The sequence below is a fragment of the Nerophis lumbriciformis genome, linkage group LG09 (assembly GCF_033978685.3).
Source record: "Nerophis lumbriciformis linkage group LG09, RoL_Nlum_v2.1, whole genome shotgun sequence".
Classification (NCBI taxonomy): Eukaryota; Metazoa; Chordata; class Actinopteri; order Syngnathiformes; family Syngnathidae; genus Nerophis; species Nerophis lumbriciformis.
In genome coordinates this window covers 30720994-30743537 of record NC_084556.2, presented here as the reverse complement: position 1 = coordinate 30743537, position 22544 = coordinate 30720994, and the positions used below count along the sequence as shown (strand labels likewise).

General features: G+C 39.2%; 1 protein-coding gene across 2 annotated transcripts in view; it reads left to right on the top strand.

The window, feature by feature from the left end:
• rps6ka4 (ribosomal protein S6 kinase, polypeptide 4) overlaps positions 1-22544 on the top strand; it is a 44423-nt gene that overhangs the window by 2396 nt on the left and 19483 nt on the right. Inside the window, exons 2-7 of one of the 2 annotated variants that reach the window (XM_072913825.1) lie at positions 9137-9208; positions 13098-13165; positions 15016-15166; positions 15315-15430; positions 22129-22236; positions 22348-22425. In XM_072913825.1, the coding sequence (XP_072769926.1) occupies positions 9137-9208; positions 13098-13165; positions 15016-15166; positions 15315-15430; positions 22129-22236; positions 22348-22425 (593 nt within the window). Of the gene's footprint in view, positions 1-9136; positions 9209-13097; positions 13166-15015; positions 15167-15314; positions 15431-22128; positions 22237-22344; positions 22426-22544 lie in introns of both variants that reach the window. The other variant, XM_061963361.2, reaches the window with a different exon arrangement.

Below are 22544 nucleotides of genomic sequence, written 5' to 3'. Positions count from 1 at the left end.
AATGTGAACAGGCCCCAATCAAATCAATCATCAAGCTTTATTTATAAAGCGCTTTTCATACATAAAAGAAATGCAACGCAAAGTGCTTTACAAAGTTAAAAACAATACCCCGGTGACCCATATCCCCCATTATCACATACATACGCACGGACACAGATACCAAACACAAACACACACACACACAACATACACACATATGCAACTATGTGGACCAATGATTGCAGGGCTGAGTACAGAGGAGACATGTGAGTAAACACTATCACAGGAGCCATCTGCACCAGGAGGTCATCAGACCATGGCCACCAGGACGCTGACACAAAAGCGCCCCCACAAGGATGGCCGATAACCCCTGATGCAGATGGCTCATCTGAGGAATGATGGAAAATAAAAACAATAAAAACTGGTAAAATAGTAAGAACCATGTGTAGAGATAAAGAATAAAATACAAGTAAGACATATGAAGATTAATAGGAAAAAATTAAAACATATATACAGTAAATAAATACATACATATAACTTAACAAAATCTTGCACAACTAATAGAATAAAAAGTAAAATACAAATAACTTCAATAAAATAATATCAGGTAAAAGCCAAATCAAAAAGGTGGGTCTTAAGTCTGCTCTTAAAAACATGAACGTTCTCTGCAGCCCTGAGGTCCTCCGGCAAGCTGTTCCATACACGGGGGCCATAATGGTGGAAAGATGCCATCCCGTGACTTTGTGTCCTGACTTTGGGAATAATTAGGAGATGAGTGCCGGAGGATCTCAAGTTCATAGGGTAAAAGCAAATCTGAAAGATAAGAAGGCCCAATACCATAAAAACATTTATAAACGATAAGAGGAACCTTAAAATTGATCCTGAAATGTGGCATTGACGTCGTAAAAAAAAAAGAAAAGGAAGTTGACCATATTCTGTAAATGAACAAGGAAGTCACTACTACTACAAAATAAAATAAGTCGCCACACCTTAAAAATTACTGTTTTTTTTTACTTGAAAATAAATTAAAGTACTATAAAGTATGAATGGATGTATACAGTGTAATATATTTGGGGGAGTTCTAATCTTTTCATGGCTGTTAAATAGAGGCAACATGGACATCAGCGTGAATCTACGTTAGCTTTATTTTTCAACTCACTTACATAAACAACTTACGCATCCATCCATCCATACATCTTCTTCTTCCGCTTATCCGAGGTCGGGTCGCGGGGGCAGCAGCCTAAGCAGGGAAGCCCAGACTTCCCTCTCCACAGCCACTTCGTCCAGCTCCTCCCTGGGGATCCCGAGGCGTTCCCAGGCCAGCCGGGAGAGATAGTCTTCCCAACGTGTCCTGGGTCTTCCCCGTGGCCTCCTACCGGTCGGACGTGCCCGAAACACCTCCCTAGGGAGGCGTTCGGGTGGCATCCTGACCAGATGCCCGAACCACCTCATCTGGCTCCTCTCGATGTGGAGGAGCAGCGGCTTTACTTTGAGCTCCTCCCGGATGTCAGAGCTTCTCACCCTATCTCTAAGGGAGAGCCCCGCCACCCGGCGGAGGAAACTCATTTCGGCTGCATGTACCCGTGATCTTGTCCTTTTGGTCATAACTCAAAGCTCATGACCATAGGTGAGGATGGGAACGTAGATCGACCGGTAAATTGAGAGCTTTGCCTTCCGGCTCAGCTCCTTATTCACCACAACAGATCGATACAGCGTCCGCATTACTGAAGACAGCCTGTCGATCTCACGATCCACTCTTCCCCCACGGGTGAACAAGACTCCGAGTTACAACTTACGCAATGTACGTAAAATGTAAGCAAATACGCCAGAGCGTCAATTTCGGTCCTTCAACAATCGCTATAAGCTATATATTGAATATAGCCTATTATTTGCGCACAATAGTGACGCACCGAAAAAGTCACATATACGTCGCATTCAGGTCGCATTGCCGTTTAGATTGAAGTCGCATTTGAAAAGATAAGATTCCAATGGAGTAGTACTACTTCTTGATGTGGCCTGAATCTCAATATCAGTTTTGGAGCACTTTGGAGCGTTTAGACAGGTAAAAAAAATCTGATCTGTGCCAAGTGTCAAAAATCACATTTAGACTATGTTTATACGGCAGGCCAAAGTGGCCCAAATCAGATTTTTTTTAAATCAGATTTGTTCCAACTGACTTGTTTACACTGCAAGTAAAATGTGATTTTAATCAGATTCCAGTATGGAGGTTAATTTGTGTCTTTATTAGGAAACATTTTTTGTTACACTGAATGTATGTCACATAATTTCTTGCGTTTGATTTTTGTGAACTGACTTTTTTTTTTTTACATCAAATTATACTGACAATTTCATGGGGAAAAAAAATCAGTGTTTTAAAATTCAGTGTATAAAAAAATCAGGGTATAAAAGTTCAGTGTAAAAAAATTCAGTGCTGAAAAATTCCGTGTCGAAAAATTCTCTGCTTCAGAAAGAAAGACTCACTTCTGTCTAAGAACCAGCAAATGAGGTGTCAAGGTGTAAGTTACGTGATGCGGGTCTTGCAAAACAGCATATAAAAGGGAGTTAAAAAACTGGGCTACCTTGGCATAATACAACATAATTAACATTTCAACGCGGGCCGCTGAATATTTTCAAACTATAGAAATGATTCCAATGGTTAAAATCTCTACTTTTGAGTGACATACCGTTTCTACGTGTCATGATGTACAGCTAAACTGACTGTGATATGCAATGTGACCAGCAGATGGTGATGGATAATGATGTTCAGGTAAACGTAAGAAGAATACATGTTTGGATGCATTCATAGAGGGAGGAATAAATGTTTGAGCGTAAGCTCGTTGTTCACAAAACAAAATGTGGTCATTAATAGATTAACAATACACTACGGTGACAATAGGAACAGTGATGTGGATGTTTTTTTAAAATCCTTTAGCCTTTATTTATTGCCGTGTTTGTTGCATCTTTGTTGCTCTTGCTTGGTTATAAAATATGTCAATCAAGGAGGTGGCCTGCAGTAGCCGATCAACGTTCATATATTTTAAATATTCAGTGTTCTATTGTTCATAGTTATATTGTAAATACCACATTCTGTATTTTCATGTACATTTGAGTGTCTTTTTCAGTAACAAACAAAACAGACCATCTCAAAACGAAATGCATTTTGAATTATATGACAGTCAGAATGTACATAAAAGTATAGAATGTGGGATTTACAATATAAATAACTAACAATAAAACATTGAATATTGAGAATAGGCGTCACACTCCTGCAGGCCTCCTTCTTGATCGACATTGAGCAAGAGCAACAAACACGGCGAAACATAAATGCAAAGGGTAAAAACATATTTGATATAATATTACTGTTCTGCAGAACTTTACTGTAGAATTATGCCTCCGTCTTGACACTCGCTATGGCTTTTTCACTCTGAAAACAAGCCCCGCCCACTCTGCCCCACCATGTCACGTGACTTAAAACTTGACACCTCATCGGCTGGTTCTGAGACAGGATCAATGGCTTCTGTCTTAATTTACTGGAAGTGAGTCTTGCATTTTGAAGCAGCGAATTTTTCGACACTGCATTTTTATACACTGAATTTTTTGTATATATGTATATATGTACAGTACAGGCCAAACGTTTGGACACACCTTTTCCTCATTCAATGCGTTTTCTTTATTTTCATGACTATTTACAATACATTGTAGGTTGTCACTGAAGGCATCAAAACTATGAATGAACACATGTGGAGTTATGTACGTAACAAAAAAAGGTGAAATAACGGAAAACATGTTTTATATTCTAGTTTCTTCAAAATAGCCACCCTTTGCTCTGATTACTGCTTTGCACACACACTCTTGGCATTCTCTCGATGACCTTCAAGCGCACCTGTGAAGTGAAAACAATTTCAGGTGACTACCTCTTGAAGCTAATCGAGAGAATGCCAGGAGTCAACGAAAAAATAATCAGAGCAAAGGGTGGCTATTTTGAAGAAACTAGAATATAAAACATGTTTTCAATTATTTCCCCTTTTTTTGTTAAGTACATAACTCCACATTCATAGTTTGGATGCCTTCAGTGACAATCTACAATGTAATAGATATATTAATAATATGTCATGAAAATAATAAAAATAAAAATAATGAGCATATGAAAGCAACACAAGCATTATAAACAAAGTACCGGTAATATGGCAGAAACAAAATAATACTATGAATAAATAAAAATACATCTGAAAATTTCGTCCATAGTGTTCATATATGAGATCTAGTCTTACACATAGGACTGCACGATTATGGGCAAAATAATAATTAAGATTATTTTTATCAATATAGAAATCACGATTATTATTAATCATTATTATTTATTATGTATGGTAAAATAGTGTTGGGGGGTGAACGCGACGCCATCATGTTATAATATCTGATAAAAATGCTCTAGATTATCCATTTACTTGTTTTAGTTCATTGATAGTATCAGCGTGTCAGCTTTTTTATCACATGATCACTTTATGTCTATTTTTATATTTTCATAGAGAGAGGTATTATTTAAGTTATGTACATATATTTACATGTACTAATGATTGTGTGCATGTGCATGCCGTATCAGGACAGATCCATTGAGAGTTTGAGCATAAATCTGTCATGTAGGTATTAATTATACACCATAAAACATTAACAAAATGCTGTGTCACATGAATGGTTATTATAGTAATTACTTTGTGAAATGAAAAAAACACAAGTAATGTCAAAAACATGGTGTTTACTTTTTGATATTAATATAAAACACAAAGCAGTTTGGCTAATGAAGATAAAGTCAAATAAACAAGAGTTGTTCTTCCCCAACAACCATGTATTTCAGTGGAACAGTTTGGCCAACAAAAATAAACAGGAGTGATACTTCTCACATCTAATACACAATCTTTGTGCCTCACTGATAACTCGGCCTGCGTTCAATTTGATGAAATTACAAAATATTTTTGCTAGTAGTAATGTTATTGGAACACTAACAAAGTTAGCAGTTAAATTAAAGGACGAGTGAGCATCCCAGTAAACAAACTAGACAAGTTGTGGCAACGATCCCGACACATCACCTGCTGCATGGTAACTCTCAGTCCCAGCAGCTGACGGAAGGACACTAGTTGCACGTTGAAAATGAAACCGCAATATCATATATATTTTTTTCCTCCAACAGCATTGCGCTCTTAAACGCACACAGGGCCTCCACATACTGTAAGTAGAAGCGGTTGAAATGAAGTGAAACGAAGCGATCGGCTCCGTTTACTCGGAGGGAACATTTTCAAATCAAAGTCTGTGTAGTCGCCGCCATGTTTTCGCTTGCCGAACGGCTCTCGTGTGCATGCGCAGGCGCTGCTTAGCTTCAGTTTTCAGAAAGTACACATTGTTGCCTAAAATGCATTAATAAATAGTTTTTTCGTGGTTTCCCTCCGGGTACTCCCACCTCCAAAGACATGCGCCAGGGGATAGGTTGATTGGCAACACTAAATTGGGCCTTATGTGTGAATGTGAGTGTTGTCTGTCTATCTGTGTTGGCCTTGTGATGAGGTGGCGACTTGTCCAGGGTGTATCCCGCCTACCACCCACAGCCGAGATAGACTCCAGCACTCCCTGCAACCCCGAAAGGGACAAGCGGTAGAAAGTGGATGGATGGATGGATGGATGGACGGTAATTAATCATTTAAACGGTATTACTAACCGTCTGGAATTTTACCGCGGTTTATCATTATACCATTTACCGTCACATCCCTAATATTTATATATATTTAAAACAACAAAAATGCAAACAACACGGCAAATTATGAACGCAAAGGGTAAAAAAAACACCTACCATCTGATATAATAGCACTATTCTGCAGAACTTTGTGAGAATAATCTGTTTTTGCGTCTGTCCCTGACGTTTCAGGCTGGCCGCTCTGTAATCAACCCTGCCCACACTGCTTGGTAAATAAATGATAAATGGGTTATACTTGTATAGCGCTTTTCTACCTTCAAGGTACTCAAAGTGCTTTGACAGTATTTCCACATTAACCCATTCACACACTGATGGCGGGAGCTGCCATGCAAGGCGCTAACCAGCAGCCATCAGGAGCAAGGGGTGAAATGTCTTGCCCAAGGACACAACGGACATGATTAGGATGGTAGAAGGTGGGGATTGAACCCCAGTAACCAGCAACACTCCGATTGCTGGCACGGCCACTCTACCAACTTGTCTGAGCTGCTGTGACGTGGATTATCGCAATAATTTGTATATCACTCAAAAGCGCAGATTCTCATCCATTGAATTACTTTCTATTAGAGATGTCCGATAATATCGGTCTGCCGATATTATCGGCCGATAAATGCTTTAAAATGTAAAATCGGAAATTATCGGTATCGGTTTCAACCTCCCAATTTTCCCGGGAGAGTCCCGAATTTCAGTGCCCCTCCCGAAAATCTCGCGGGGCAACCACTCTCCCGATTTCCACCCAGACAACATTATTGGGGGCGTGCCTTAAAGGCAGTGCCTTTAGCGTCCTCTACAACCTGTCGTCACGTCCGCTTTACCTCCATACAAACAGAGTGCCGGCCCAGTCACATAATATATGCGGCATTTACACACACATAAGTGAATGCAAGGCATACTTGATCAACAGCCATACAGGTCACACTGAGGGTGGCCGTATAAACAACTTTAACACTGTTACAAATATGCGCCACACTGTGAACCCACACTAAACAAGAATGACAAACACATTTCGGGAGAACATCCGTACCGTAACACAACATAAAAACAACAGAACAAATACCCAGAACCCCTTGCAGCACTAACTCTTCCGGGACGCTACAATATACACCCCCGCTACCACCAAACCCCGCCCACCTCAACCCCGCCCCCGACCCCCCGACCACCCTATCTCCCGAATTCGGAGGTCTCAAGGTTGGCAAGTATGCTCTAGTACAGTGGTTCTCAAATGGGGGTACTTGAAGGTATGCTAAGGGGTACGTGAGATTTTTTTTAAATATTCTAAAAATAGCAACAATTCAAAAATTCCTTATAAATATATTTATTGAATAATACTTCAACAAAATATGAATGTATGTTCATAAACTGAACATCAAATCAAGTAGGCTATTCCATTCATTACCATAAACCCAGAGTTTCCCCCATGCCATGATGGTTTACCCTACCTGGCGGTGCCACACGGCACCAACTGTCAATCAACTATCGATGTAGAAAACAATGGAGGCTTGGTTAAAGCGTAGCAGTAATGCACCTGAGACATGTGGACATGTTCCATAAATATTGATGTTAAAGATTTCTTTTTTTGTGAAGAAATGTTTAGAATTAAGTTCATGAATCCAGATGGATCTCTATTACAATCCCCAAAGAGGGCACTTTAAGTTGATGATTACTCCTATGTGTTGAAATCTTTATTTTTAATAATTTTTCAACAAATTTTTAGTTATTTGTATATCTTTTTTCCAAATAGTTCAAGAAAGACCACTACAAATGAGCAATATTTTGCACTGTTATACAATTTAATAAATCAGAAACTGATGACATAGTGCTGTATTTTACATCTTTATCTCTATTTTTCAACCAAAAATGCCTTGCTCTGATTAGGGGGTACTTGAATTTAAAAAATGTTCACAGGGGGTACATCACTGAAAAAAGGTTGAGAACCACTGTTCTAGTATACTCTGGACTGAAGCTGTGTGCCTTCATTGTTTTTGTAGCTGTTGTTTTGAGGCATGTCTAAAAAAAATCAATCAATCAATCAATCTTTATTTATATAGCCCTAAATCACAAGTGTCTCAAAGGGCTGCACAAGCCACAACGACATCCTCGGTACAAAGCCCACATACGGGCAAGGAAAAACTCACCCCAGTGGGACGTCGATGTGAATGACTATGAGAAACCTTGGAGAGGACCGCATATGTGGGTAACCCCCCCCCCTCTAGGGGAGACCGAAAGCAATGGATGTCGAGTGGGTCTGACATAATATTGTGAGAGAAAAAATAATGCACTTTGTGAAAGTCAAAGTATAGTATTTCCTATAGTTGTAGTGGGTATTAGGATTATCTCAGGGAGAGCATGTCCCAAATTCCAAGCTGCTGTTTTGAGGCATGTTAAAAAAAATAATGCACTTTGTGACTTCATTAATAAATATGGCAGTGCCATGTTGGCACTTTTCTCCATAACTGGAGTTGAAATTGTTCTCTTATTTTGGAAAACCTTGTTTTTGATTGATTGATTGAAACTTGTATTAGTAGATTGCACAGTACAGTACATATTCTGTACAATTGATCACTAAATGGTAACACCCGAATACGTTTTACAACTTGTTTAGGTTGGGGTCCACGTTAATGAATTCATGGTGAAGTTACATTGTTTAATGCATCCAGCGGGGCATCACAACAAAATTAGGCATAATAATGTGTTAATTCCACGACTCTATATATCGGTATCGGTTGATATCGGAATCGGTAATTAAGAGTTGGACAATATCAGAGTATCGGATATCGGCAAAAAAGCCATTATCGGACATCTCTACTTTCTATAGATCAAGACGTACAGTAATTTGAAAACAGCTCTGCACGTCATATTAGCAGCTACAGTTTCGATGTTAAAGGTCTAAAAAAATGGTGGGCTGGATTGAATATTTTAACGGGCTGTAATTTGCCCAGGTGTGTGTCAAGCCGTCAGGATCGGTGTTTGTGATCGGCATTAAAAGACACGAATCAACAATGGCTGATCAAATACTTTTTCACAAAAATCAGCTAATGCCGTTTGATCGGCACATCCCTAGTCATTGTGTATTATTTTTAATTGCATTCACGGTGGTGCATTTTTTCGCCAAAAAGATTTATTATTTATTATCGTCACAATACATTTTTTTTCAACTGTATTTGAGTATTTTTGTATGTGCCAAAACATTTAATCTTTTTCTTTAATTATTAGTAATTGATTAGTTATTAAAAGCAATTGAAGGTCCAGTGTGATAAATTATTAACCATGAACTGCATTTCTTTTTTTTGTATTGCCATTTTTCTCATGTAATGTCAGTCACCCAGTTGGTATCTCTTCAAAGTTTGCCATGTTTATAAAACTAAATGTTTAATCTACTACTACTGACTGTATTTTCTTCTTTTCTGCCACCAGCTAACCTCACCGGACACACTGAAAAGGTTGGCATGGAGAACTTTGAGCTCCTCAAAGTGTTGGGCACTGGAGGTAAAAAATATAATAATATATTTTATATTTACAGCTATTTTGATGAGTAACTAAATATGATACCGCTAACACACAACAATGCCATGTTACCTCGTTCTTCTTATACGCTTTTGTTTTTTGGAGCAGTGGGCAATGGTTACATTTTTGGGAGTGAAATGTTCCCATTTCTCAGCAGTGTGCATCATGGTGTTTTGGACTCTGTCTTTCAAAGTTTCTACTGTAACTTCCGTTGTAATGTTTAATATGATACATATTCATACTCATTCTTATTTTTAAAGGAATGATATATCAATAGACCAACCCTAATTACCAGCCATATCAACCCTTAGCCACAGTGTGTGTTAAGCTTTAAAAGGGTCCTATTATGATTTTTTTCTACATTCAATACACCCGGGATCTTTCTGTGTGGAGTTTTCATGTTCTCCCCGTGACTGCGTGGGTTCCCTCCGGGTACTCCGGCTTCCTCCCACCTCCAAAGACATGCACCTGGGGATAGGTAGATTGGCAACACTAAATTGGCCCTAGTGTGGGAATGTGAGTGTGAATGTTGTCTGTCTATCTGTGTTGGCCCTGCGATGAGGTGGCGACATGTCCAGGGTGTACACCACCTTCCGCACAAATGTAGTTGAGAAAGGCTCCAGCACCCCCCGCGACCCCAAAAGGGACAAGCGGTAGAAAATGGATGGATGGAATACACTTCCTTGTGGTTTACATAACATATAATGGTGGTGCGTTGGTCAAATGTTTGCATAGATTTGTTTTACAGACCATCTTCAAGTCGCTTTCTGACTGTCTCTTCAGAATGCGCCGTTTTATAGGGGGGCTAATTTATGTGCTGAAACCCCATCCAGGCCAAAAGCACCCCTTGACTGTGTCTTCTCCCCAGCAGCTATGATGTAGTTTTTTGCACTTCTATGTTAAGTCTACAGGCATTTCTAAGTCGAACTATACACTACATTTTATTAGAAATTGAATGAGTGGATGATTTTTAGCATGCATATACATGTACGAGCCAGTTTGCCCCACAACAAGAGAGAAAAAAAAGGGAACACTTATTGAATACAACTGTATAAAAATGGCGGATTCGCACAAAGCTCTTTGGGTAAACCTCTACCATATATGGAGATATTTGCTGGCGTAACTAAGGCAAAATATGTCACTAAAATTTCAAATTTCAAATGGCTCGTTTGGCAAGAGCCATGCCTCTATGGTTTGATTTCATATTTTTGGGACTTATCCCAAATACACAAAAACAGACACCAACAGGTAAGTAAAGTTGGTTTTGCGTAATATAACCCCTTTAAGTTATTACTACTCGTTATATATATATATATATAACATTTAATTTATAAATTGTATATTTTGACCTTGTTGATTTCAGCAAGAGGAGAGTCACTCAAGCTTGCCTAAAGGAAGTTGTTGTTTGAGCAAAGAGTAGATCGGAAAAATGGCCGGATGTCATTACACAACATAAGATAGACTCACAGTGTTATAAAAGAAATAACACTTTAACCATCAATCAGCAAATTAACAGTAATTAACGGGTAGAGTGGTCAACTTTCTCACTACAAAATAAGGGATAGGTGCACATGCCAAGGTGGTGTTAACATAATGTAGGCCTGTATTGATACTTTAATCTGATTCAGATGGAAATACAGAAAGTGTGCATGTTCCCTTTTAATCCTTACTCCATCATTGTGTAACGTCATGTTAACCTCAAAGAAAACACAATTTGTCTGTAACACCCATTCCAGTTTGCCTTTTGCAAAGAAAAGTGCACAGACATGTCCTATTTTGTATTGTAGTTTTTTTTTTTTTTTTTACATTTAATATACATTTTAGTGTTATTAATTTTTGTATTATTTCAGTATTGTTAAACTGTTTTTGTGGAACATTTTACAGTAAAATTGTTTGATGTGAACGTTATCCAGAACCTACATTGTTTTTATTGTGCCATATTCAAAATAGGGATCTCACTGTCAAAGCATGAGCATATGGCTTTAACTTATGGAATGTTTATGGTAAAAATCTAAGCAAAATCAAATCATAATAATTACATACAATATTTTAGAACATCCATCCATCCATTTTCTACCGCTTGTCCCTTTCGGGGTAGCGGGGGGTCGCTGGAGCCTATCTCAGCTGCATTCGGGCGGAAGGTGGTGTACACCCTGGACAAGTCGCAGAGATTCTCAAACTGTGGCACAGGCTCCATCTAGTGGTATGCCAAATGATCACCTAATTAAATATTCAAACACAGTGTTTCGTTCAAACTGTGTGTATTGTTACAGTGGCCAAAACTATTACATATACTTGTTAACTAAAACCTCCACCATGTTTTAATCAATATTTAGGCCTACTACAGTAAGCTACTGTAATGTTGGTCATTAAGGTGGTACATGTTTTCTGTTTTCTGAGGTGGTGCTTGGTGAAAAAGGGTTGAACAAGAGTTAAACAACAATTAAAAGAATAACACCTCCTTTTATGAGCTAGTTTTCTGAGGCAATGTTTAAATCCAACTTTGTCTTTGCTTGTCACACATTGCAGTCATTAAGGGCTGCAAAGCCAACCACATGACCTTCACAAATACATTCTTTAATCACTGTTGTCCTACAGGCCTTCCTACCTTCATAAAATATTGTCCCAGGCTAGTCTGGAAGGATAACCTCATATTCTCTTCTCATATCTTGTAACAGTAAGGAACCAATGACCGCTCTAGCCTTCATGTACCGGAATATTGATACTCCATCTTTAATGAGGGTCAATGACAATGGTCAAGAAATAGGTAACACGTTCACGGCTAATGTCGTTGGCCATTTTGTCCTCTCTTAGCTTTTAATGACGTTCATTTTTGCGGTCATGGAAAACTGCTGCTTTGGAGACATAATTAAGTCTACACAGTTAACAAAAAAATAGTGTTACTGTAATATCCTCGGTGTAGTTGTAGAACTGTGTGAGCTATCTAACTCAAGGCAGTGAGCACATATTGCAGCACCAGCCTCAGGCGCACGCAGCCAAAACGTGCTGCAACCAGTTCTGGAGCAAATCTCTTTTTAACAACCCATTAATCTGGTCACTACAGTGTGTTGGATGAATGTTTATTTAAAGACATTTGAATTAGTGAAAATATAAATACATTCAAGGATATGTAAAAAAAACAAAAGACAATAAAAAAAAAGTATAAAAGAGTTATATCCAAAAAAAGTAAGTGGGGGTTGTCTTTTTAAATGTCCTTCATTTGTTCTTTGTACAGTGTGAGTGATTTAAGAGTTAATTTATGTATATTTTAAATATAAGAGCTGATTTACACTAAAACTCGACCCACCCATATTCACCTTTTCCAACGCAAAGGGACATATGAAAGTTATTAGCAGGGTAATAAAAGGGGATCTTTTGAACCATTTCATTTTAGACACAGTTTTATACCTTTCTACAAATCCAGGATTTGTAGAAAGAGGTCTGCTGTATTTAAAAGAGTTAACAGTCAATTTATGGGACAATTGAGGTTATTTATGAGACAAACCAATTTAGCCTATTATTCGAGATGTCCTGGCTAATATGGGACATTTAGCAACCCTATACATAGGCAAACTACCACCACCAGTGGAATCTAATAACTATTAACTATTTTCAAACTAGGTGCCAAAAAGCGGTCGTTTCCCAGCATGCTTTACTGCACTTGTTTTGTAATATGTTGCACAGCTTACGTGTTTGAGTTCACATAACTGTTATCAATATTTCTCTCAGTAGTTATAGTAGTAATTGCTGTTTTTTGTCATTTTTGTGTTCGCTGTAGGATGTAGCATTATATTATTATTATATATTATATTAAATTGCCTACGTTTTAGAATTAACTTAATGTTAAACACTTGTGCTTATCTTTCTCCAGCTTATGGAAAAGTGTTTTTGGTGAGAAAGAACAGCGGCCATGATGCAGGCCAACTCTATGCAATGAAGGTAAGCCTTAACATTAGATGTTTATTGAGGTTATTATGACTTTTTATTACCAAGTGATATCTAAAAGTTAGTTTTCATTCCCTAAATATATGAAGAATCGTAAGAATCACTGGAAATTTGATCCATGATTTGTACTGTTACCCATACACTCATTTATTTGTGGTGGCCTGCTGATAATACATTTAGAATAGATTTGGCGCTACCTGCTCTCCCTCGCTCATATACACATTGTAATGGAGCTGTCTGATTGTAGCTTGTAGGCATCATAACTGCTTCTCAACATGACTCATAAGCACCTGGTCTGCTAAAAAATAGGAAGACATAGTAGTAGAGATCAGTGTCGCCAACTTATCGACCTTCTTATTATATTTAGGGAGTATTCAGAGCCCTCCTGAATCCAATTTTTAAAAAGGCAACCAGCGAAATTCCAACATGACAGCAGTTGTTTTTCTTTTTTTAATAGCAACTTGTACTGATGTGGGCCCAACCCCACCATCTAAATTTTTTTTTACAGGTGGCTCTGTCTTGCTTGTGACATTAAAAACACTTTAAACTGTACATATTTGTTTTGCTTTTCATGTTTTTTGCCCACTTTTTGTTTCCCTAATTAGATGTGCATGTTGCATAGCCAATTATGCAAATTAGACAGTAATTCGATCACTCCTTCAAAGTTGTTATGATAACCACCATCTTTCATTATCCAAATTAATACATTGTAAAAAGTTTTGCACACTTAGGCCCTGATCTATTAAAGGTTTGCGTGTATTAAAAAGCTGACCTACTTAACTTGAGCGCAGTGGATTACGTCTCTTAAAGGGGAACTGCACTTTAAAAAAAATGTTCTGCCTATTGTTCAGTCATTATGAGAGACAATAAGACAAACATTTTTTTTTTGCTTTCTAACATGTACAAATCAGCTCATTTTAGGTGGCTAGCAATGCAGCTAATGGGAGCAATCAATTCTACCTCTAAATCACTTTAAAATGTATTCAAAAACCGTCAACAATACTTTATTTATGTTCCGTAACCCGTATAATAACCAAGCTGTAGCGACATTGTTATTGTAAGAGTGAACACAGAGGAACTCTTTTTCTAGCGTAGTAACACATTGCCATGCTACGGCATTAGCCGTAGAAGCTAACTACGGCAAGAGATATATCCAAAGGCATCCCCGATACAACTTCTTGTTTTGTTCCTGGCTTTGTCATGAATAAGTTTAGAATCGTAATGACGTCTTTTAGATTTACTAAGGTCTGACATTTTTAGTAACTTTACCAGTGGCAGTAGCCAGACGAAGAGGGCGGTGCACTGGATGTGACACACTCACAGACTTTCTAATTGGTCAAATGGTGGAGGGCAGGGCATCAAAATGAAAACAATAACAAGATTTCGGGGCTGTAAATCTAATTTTGAAATTAGCATATCCCGGCTGAACTACCGTTATCAGTTAGAAAGGTATTTGAAAAGAACATGCCTTTTGAGGGCCATTAAATGATGATTTGACATGAAATTGTTACATATGGCACCTTTAAATTATTTATGTTATGATTTTGTGCTTTATAGGAAAAAAAAAAAGATTTTTTTAGGGAGTGGGACACTCCTCTAATACAATGGAAACACTTCATTCAGAATTTCTTGAATTAAAGTTAAAGTTAAAGTACCAATGATTGTCACTCACACACTAGGTGTGGTGAAATTTGTCCTCTGCATTTGACCCATCCCCTTGTTCACCACCTGGGAGGTGAGGGGAGCTGTGAGCAGCAGCGGTGCCGCGCTCGGGAATCATTTTTGGTGACTTAACCCCCCATTCCAACCCTCATTGTTGACATAACATAATGATGTCCCTTCAGGTTCTAAAGAAAGCAGCAATCGTTCAGAAGGCAAAAACCACAGAACATACTCGCACCGAGAGGCAGGTGTTGGAACACATACGCCAGTCACCCTTCTTGGTCACACTCCATTATGCCTTTCAGACTCAGAGCAAGCTGCACCTCATCTTGGGTAAGTGGAGGTCATCGAACCATGTTTAATGTCTCTTCAACCGAGGAAAAAAAGTTATCTTCTATGTTTGTCTATTGAATTGTTTCCGCTTTGTTTCCGCCTATAATTTCGATAAACGGATGATCAAGCCCCTTGTGTTTGAGTGCAGACTATGTGAGCGGAGGGGAGATGTTCACTCATTTGTATCAACGGGATCACTTTTCTGAGGAAGCAGTACGACTTTATAGTGCTGAAATAATCCTGGCGCTGGAACATTTGCACAAGGTTTGTATTGCTGTATGGAACTACTTATGGATTTATTGTTTGTGGGTCTGCTGGGTCTTCAGTGATACTGCATTATTGCGTAATAAGAACCATGAATGGCTAATGCATCAACAAAGTACTGTATTTGAAACACAAATACATAGTTTGCCACTGAATTCTTAAATTGATCTGTTTGATGCATTTAAGTACATTTTATAATGACCTACATTGGAACCTCAATTTATAAACTTATTTGGTTTTTGAACATGGTTCGTAAACCTAAAATTTTGTATAGTGATGCAGAGTTCCCCATAAAAATCAATGTAAACATTAATAATCGGTTCTAGCCTCGACAAAACTTCCTATTTTAGAAAAAAAGAACACTTTACACTACGAGGACACTATATATATATATATATATATATATATACACCGTATTTTCCGCATCATAAGGCGCCCTGGGTTAAAAGCCGCGCCTTCAATGAACGGCATATTTCAAAACTTTGTCCACCAATAAGCCGCCCCGTGTTGTAAGCCGCATCTAACTGCGCTAAAGGAATGTCAAAAAAACAGTCAGATAGGTCAGTCAAACTTTAATAATATATTAAAAACCAGCGTTCTAACAACTCTGTTCACTCCCAAAATGTACGCAAATGTGCAATCACAAACATACGTATATCAACATGGACAGAGCTGCGTGAAAAAAGCCACCCGGCCTCTTCGCGTAAACTTAAACTTACCTTAACCACTCGCTCATCTTTTCTTCATCCATCCCTTCGAGTTAGCTTTTATGATGACGCCGGCTGGAAAGGTCTCTTTTGGCAAGGTCTTCCTTTTGAATATCACCATGGGTGGAAGTTTGCATGGCAAGCTAGAACCACAGTGAAGGATGACTTCTCATTCCCTGTGGTGCGAATATTCACCGTACGTGCTCCCGTTCCACAGTGCGGTTCACAGGAATATCAGTTGCTGTGAAATACGGTAGTAATCCGTGTGCGGATGGAGAGATTGCGTCTTTTCATGAACCGGATCCTTGTCGCTTAGTAGGAGCCATTTTGTGGTCTTTACAGATGTAAACAGGAAATGAAACGTACGGTGATATCCGCGCGTTTTTTCTTCTTCTTCCGGGGGCGGGTGGTTGCTTACAGTAGAAGAAGAAGCGCTTCCTGTTCTATGGGGGCGGGTGCTTACCTTGGCGGTTGCTTGCGTAGAAGAAGAAGCGCTTCCTGTTCTACCGGGAAAAAAGATGGCGGCTGTTTACCTAAGTTGCGAGATCGAAACTTTATGAAAATGAATCTTAATATTTATCCATATATAAAGCGCACCGGGTTAAAAGCCGCACTGTCAGCTTTTGAGTAAATTTGTGGTTTTTAGGTGCGGCTAATGGTGCGGAAAATACGGTATATATATATATATATATATATATATATATATATATACACAGTGGGGCAAAAAAGTATTTAGTCAGCCCCCGATTGTGCAAGTTCTCCCACTTAAAATGATGACAGAGGTCTGTAATTTTCATCATAGGTACACTTCAACTGTGAGAGACAGAATGTGAAAAAAAATCCAGGAATTCACATTGTAGGATTTTTAAATAATTTATTTGTAAATTATGGTGGAAAATAAGTATTTGGTCACTTCAAACAAGGAAGATCTCTGGCTCTCACAGACCTGTAACTTCTTCTTTAAGAAGCTCTTCTGTCCTCCACTCGTTACCTGTATTAATGGCACCTGTTTGAACTCGTTATCTGTATAAAAGACAATTGTCCACAGCCTCAAACAGTCAGACTCCAAACTCCACTATGGCCAAGACCAAAGAGCTGTCGAAGGACAACAGGAAAATAATTGTAGACCTGCACCAGACTGTGAAGAGTGAATCTGCAATAGGTACGCAGCTTGGTGTGAAAAAGTCAACTGTGGTAGCAATTATCAGAAAATGGAAGACATACAAGACCACTGATAATCTCCCTCGATCTGGGGCTCCACGCAAGATCTCATCCCATGGGGTCAAAATGATCATGAGAACGGTGAGCAAAAATCCCAGAACTACACGGGGGGACCTGGTGAATGACCTGCAGAGAGCTGGGACCAAAGTAACAGAGGTTACCATCAGTAACACACTACGCCGACAGGGAATCAAATCCTGCAGTGCCAGACGTGTCCCCCTGCTTAAGCCAGTGCATGTCCAGGCCCGTCTGAAGTTTGCCAGAGAGCACATGGATGATACAGCAGAGGATTGGGAGAATGTCATGTGGTCAGATGAAACCAAAATAGAACTTTTTGGTATAAACTCAACTCGTCGTGTTTGGAGGAAGAAGAATACTGAGTTGCATCCCAAGAACACCACACCTACTGTGAAGCATGGGGGTGGAAACATCATGCTTTGGGGCTGTTTTTCTGCTAAGGGGACAGGCCGACTGATCCGTGTTAAGGAAAGAATGAATGGGGCCATGTATCGTGAGATTTTGAGCCAAAACCTCCTTCCATCAGTGAGAGCTTTGAAGATGAAACGTGGCTGGGTCTTCCAGCATGACAATGATCCCAAACACACCGCCCGGGCAACGAAGGAGTGGCTCCTTAAGAAGCATTTGAAAGTCCTGGAGTGGCCTAGCCAGTCTCCAGACCTCAACCCAATAGAAAATCTGTGGAGGGAGTTGAAAGTCCGTGTTGCTCGGCGACAGCCCCAAAACATCACTGCTCTCGAGAAGATCTGCATGGAGGAATGGATTTTTTTTTCACATTCTGTCTCTCACAGTTGAAGTGTACCTATGATGAAAATTACAGACCTCTGTCATCATTATAAGTGGGAGAACTTGCACAAATGGTGGCTGACTAAATACTTTTTTGCCCCACTGTATATATATAAATAAAATTGATATACAGGTAAAAGCCAGTAAATTAGAATATTTTGAAAAACTTGATTTATTTCAGTAATTGCATTCAAAAGGTGTAACTTGTACATTATATTTATTCATTGCACACAGACTGATGCATTCAAATGTTTATTTCATTTAATTTTGATGATTTGAAGTGGCAACAAATGAAAATCCAAAATTCCGTGTGTCACAAAATTAGAATATCACTTAAGGCTAATACAAAAAAGGGATTTTTAGAAATGTTGGCCAACTGAAAAGTATGAAAATGAAAAATATGAGCATGTACAATACTCAATACTTGGTTGGAGCTCCTTTTGCCTCAATTACTGCGTTAATGCGGCGTGGCATGGAGTCGATGAGTTTCTGGCACTGCTCAGGTGTTATGAGAGCCCAGGTTGCTCTGATAGTGGCCTTCAACTCTTCTGCGTTTTTGGGTCTGGCATTCTGCATCTTCCTTTTCACAATACCCCACAGATTTTCTATGGGGCTAAGGTCAGGGGAGTTGGCGGGCCAATTTAGAACAGAAATACCATGGTCCGTAAACCAGGCACGGGTAGATTTTGCGCTGTGTGCAGGCGCCAAGTCCTGTTGGAACTTGAAATCTCCATCTCCATAGAGCAGGTCAGCAGCAGGAAGCATGAAGTGCTCTAAAACTTGCTGGTAGACGGCTGCGTTGACCCTGGATCTCAGGAAACAGAGTGGACCGACACCAGCAGATGACATGGCACCCCAAACCATCACCCAACCATGCAAATTTTGCATTTCCTTTGGAAATCGAGGTCCCAGAGTCTGGAGGAAGACAGGAGAGGCACAGGATCCACGTTGCCTGAAGTCTAGTGTAAAGTTTCCACCATCAGGGATGGTTTGGGGTGCCATGTCATCTGCTGGTGTCGGTCCACTCTGTTTCCTGAGATCCAGGGTCAACGCAGCCGTCTACCAGCAAGTTTTAGAGCACTTCATGCTTCCTGCTGCTGACCTGCTCTATGGAGATGGAGATTTCAAGTTCCAACAGGACTTGGCGCCTGCACACAGCGCAAAATCTACCTGTGCCTGGTTTACGGACCATGGTATTTCTGTTCTAAATTGGCCCGCCAACTCCCCTGACCTTAGCCCCATAGAAAATCTGTGGGGTATTGTGAAAAGGAAGATGCAGAAGGCCAGACCCAAAAACGCAGAAGAGTTGAAGGCCACTATCAGAGCAACCTGGGCTCTCATAACACCTGAGCAGTGCCAGAAACTCATCGACTCCATGCCACGCCGCATTAACGCAGTAATTGAGGCAAAAGGAGCTCCAACCAAGTATTGAGTATTGTACATGCTCATATTTTTCATTTTCATACTTTTCAGTTGGCCAACATTTCTAAAAATCCCTTTTTTGTATTAGCCTTAAGTAATATTCTAATTTTGTGACACACGGAATTTTGGATTTTCATTTGTTGCCACTTCAAATCATCAAAATTAAATGAAATAAACATTTGAATGCATCAGTCTGTGTGCAATGAATAAATATAATGTACAAGTTACACCTTTTGAATGCAATTACTGAAATAAATCAAGTTTTTCAAAATATTCTAATTTACTGGCTTTTACCTGTATATATTTATACCAGTGGTTCTTAACCTGGGTTCGATCGAACCCTAGGGATTCGGTAAGTCGTCCTCAGGGGTTCGGCGGAGCCTCCGTCCCGGAGGTCACGACACACCTGACACCTGACTCATCGTGTAAATAAAAACTTCTCCCTATCGGCATGTTATGGATACCCCCAAACAATGTTCCCTCTAATTTTCCATCTGATTTGCAGGTGTGTAATTTGTTGTGAGTTCATGCACTGTGTTTGGTTTTGTTCTTTGAACAAGGTGATGTTCATGCACGGTTCATTTTGTGCACCACTAAAAAAACATGTAACTTTGTCTTGAATTTGAAAAAAAAAAAAGTATATATATATATATATTTTTTCCACTAAAGAAGGGTTCGGTGGATGCACATATGAAACTGGTGGGGTTCGGTACCTCCAACAAGGTTAAGAACCACTGATGTATACAAATACATATATATGCATATATATATAAATTATACTGTATGTATATATTTTTATATATATATATATATATATTGTAGTTGAGATAGGCTCCAGCGCCCCCCGCGACCCCAAAGGGAATAAGCGGTAGAAAATGGATGGATGGATTATATATATATATATATATATATATATATATATATTTATTAACCCCCATGTTGCTGCAAACCAAAAATCACACAAAGTGATTTCTAAGACAGGCTGACATAGCTATGACCGGTGTAAGATACGACAATCATAGAAATAAACAATTCAGAAGTGCCGCTCGCCGTCGAAGCCCTTTGAAATGGCTGCGCCCGTGTATACAGGGTGTGAACAGGATGTGACTGAGGGGCGCGCGCCTCTTCAAATTGGCTGTGCCCACCTGTACAGGAAATTATGTAATCAAAATGGCAGCCCCCGATGGCTTCAAGTGGCATGCAAAATCAATGAATGAGGCGTTCGTACACCGAGACTTGGTTCGCACACAGGCATATTGGCACGATGTAGATGTTAGTAAACGGAAAAGTTTGCAAATAGAAGCGTTTGTAAATTGAGATTCTGCTGTACTTAGCTGGGGTTTGTCCGCCACCAAACTGGAGACCAAGGGTGTCCAAACATTTTGACTGGGGGGCCGCATTGGGCTAAAAACAATTTAGTAGGGGGAAAAATCCGACTTGCCTGAAAAGTAACGAAATGCGTGTGTGTGTGTGTTTACATATTACAATAATATAATGAATATATAACTAATAATTATTATATGTTGAAGAGGTTCATTTAGCCTACTGATGTGTATTTATAAATGGTTGATTTATATAGGCTAGTAAGGTAGTTTTGTCAGGTACAAAAGTTTACCTTACTAGCCTATATAAATCAACCATTTATAAATAAAAACAATTATTATAATTATAAAAGACATGCACCTGGGGATAGGTTGATTGGCAACACTAAATTGGCCCTAGTGTGTGGATGTGAGTGTGAATGTTGTCTGTCTATCTGTGTTGGCCCTGCGATGAGGTGGCGACTTGTCCAGGGTGTACCCCGCCTTCCGCCCGATTGTAGCTGAGATAGGCTCCAGCGCCCCCCGCGACCCCAAAAGGGAATAAGCGGTAGAAAAATGGATGGATGGATGGGTATTATAATTGAATACTAAGAAAATGTGAAAGTTCAACTCCTACCTTGTTTACTTCTGTAACGACCTCTTTAAAGCTTTGTAATCACTCAGAAATATCAAGCAACTAAAAGTCAAACATGGATAAGTGTGGAGAGAGTGTTTTGCATTTTTCCCACCATGCCTTATAATGGTTGTAATTTCAAATAATTTATGTTTTTTTTTAACAATATCCGCAAAGTTCAGTAAGCAGGTTGTGTTATGTGTCTGTTTACTTTTTGTGCTTGTTGAATTTTATTTCTGCACTTTGACCAGAAAAGGTTGTTTGGATTGGGTCATACAAGTGAATGATGTGCATTGTCCACAAGATGGTGACAATTTGCCACCTGTCTGTATTCAAATTTAATATGAAAACACCCCACATGGCCAGGATGCTTATCGAAATTGAACTTGTGCCATCGTCTCGCAGGTCAAAGTGCAGATGCAGGCGGGCCACATTTGGCCCACGGGCAGAGGTTTGGACACCCCTGCTCTAGACGTATAGAATTACAAAATCAAAATTGTTATTTTCTGCATGTACATTTTATAATAATATGGATGGATGTGTAGTGCAGTTAAAAAATGTGTAGTTCAAACAGCTGTTTAAACCCTCATTTATGTTCTATGTGTGCAGCTCGGGATTGTATACCGAGACATTAAATTGGAAAATATTCTCCTGGACAGTGACGGACATGTGGTATTAACCGATTTTGGACTCAGTAAAGAATTCCTACAAGAAGAGGTATAAATAAACACAATGTGGATGTGATGGGGATTGATGTTGAATGTCAGACGTTATTGAAGTCATATTAGTTGCAGCAACCATTTTATTTATTTTTTTTTTTACCAGAAGGAAAGGACCTATTCTTTCTGTGGTACTATTGAGTACATGGCACCCGAAATCATTCGAGGGAAAACAGGACATGGAAAGGTAAGAAGCAGGCAATGATTTTATCATTGATATTAACACACTCAGCTGTACACTATTTACATAAATGTTCATATGAACTTAATGTAAATACATACATAGCTATCTTTATCTTATTTACC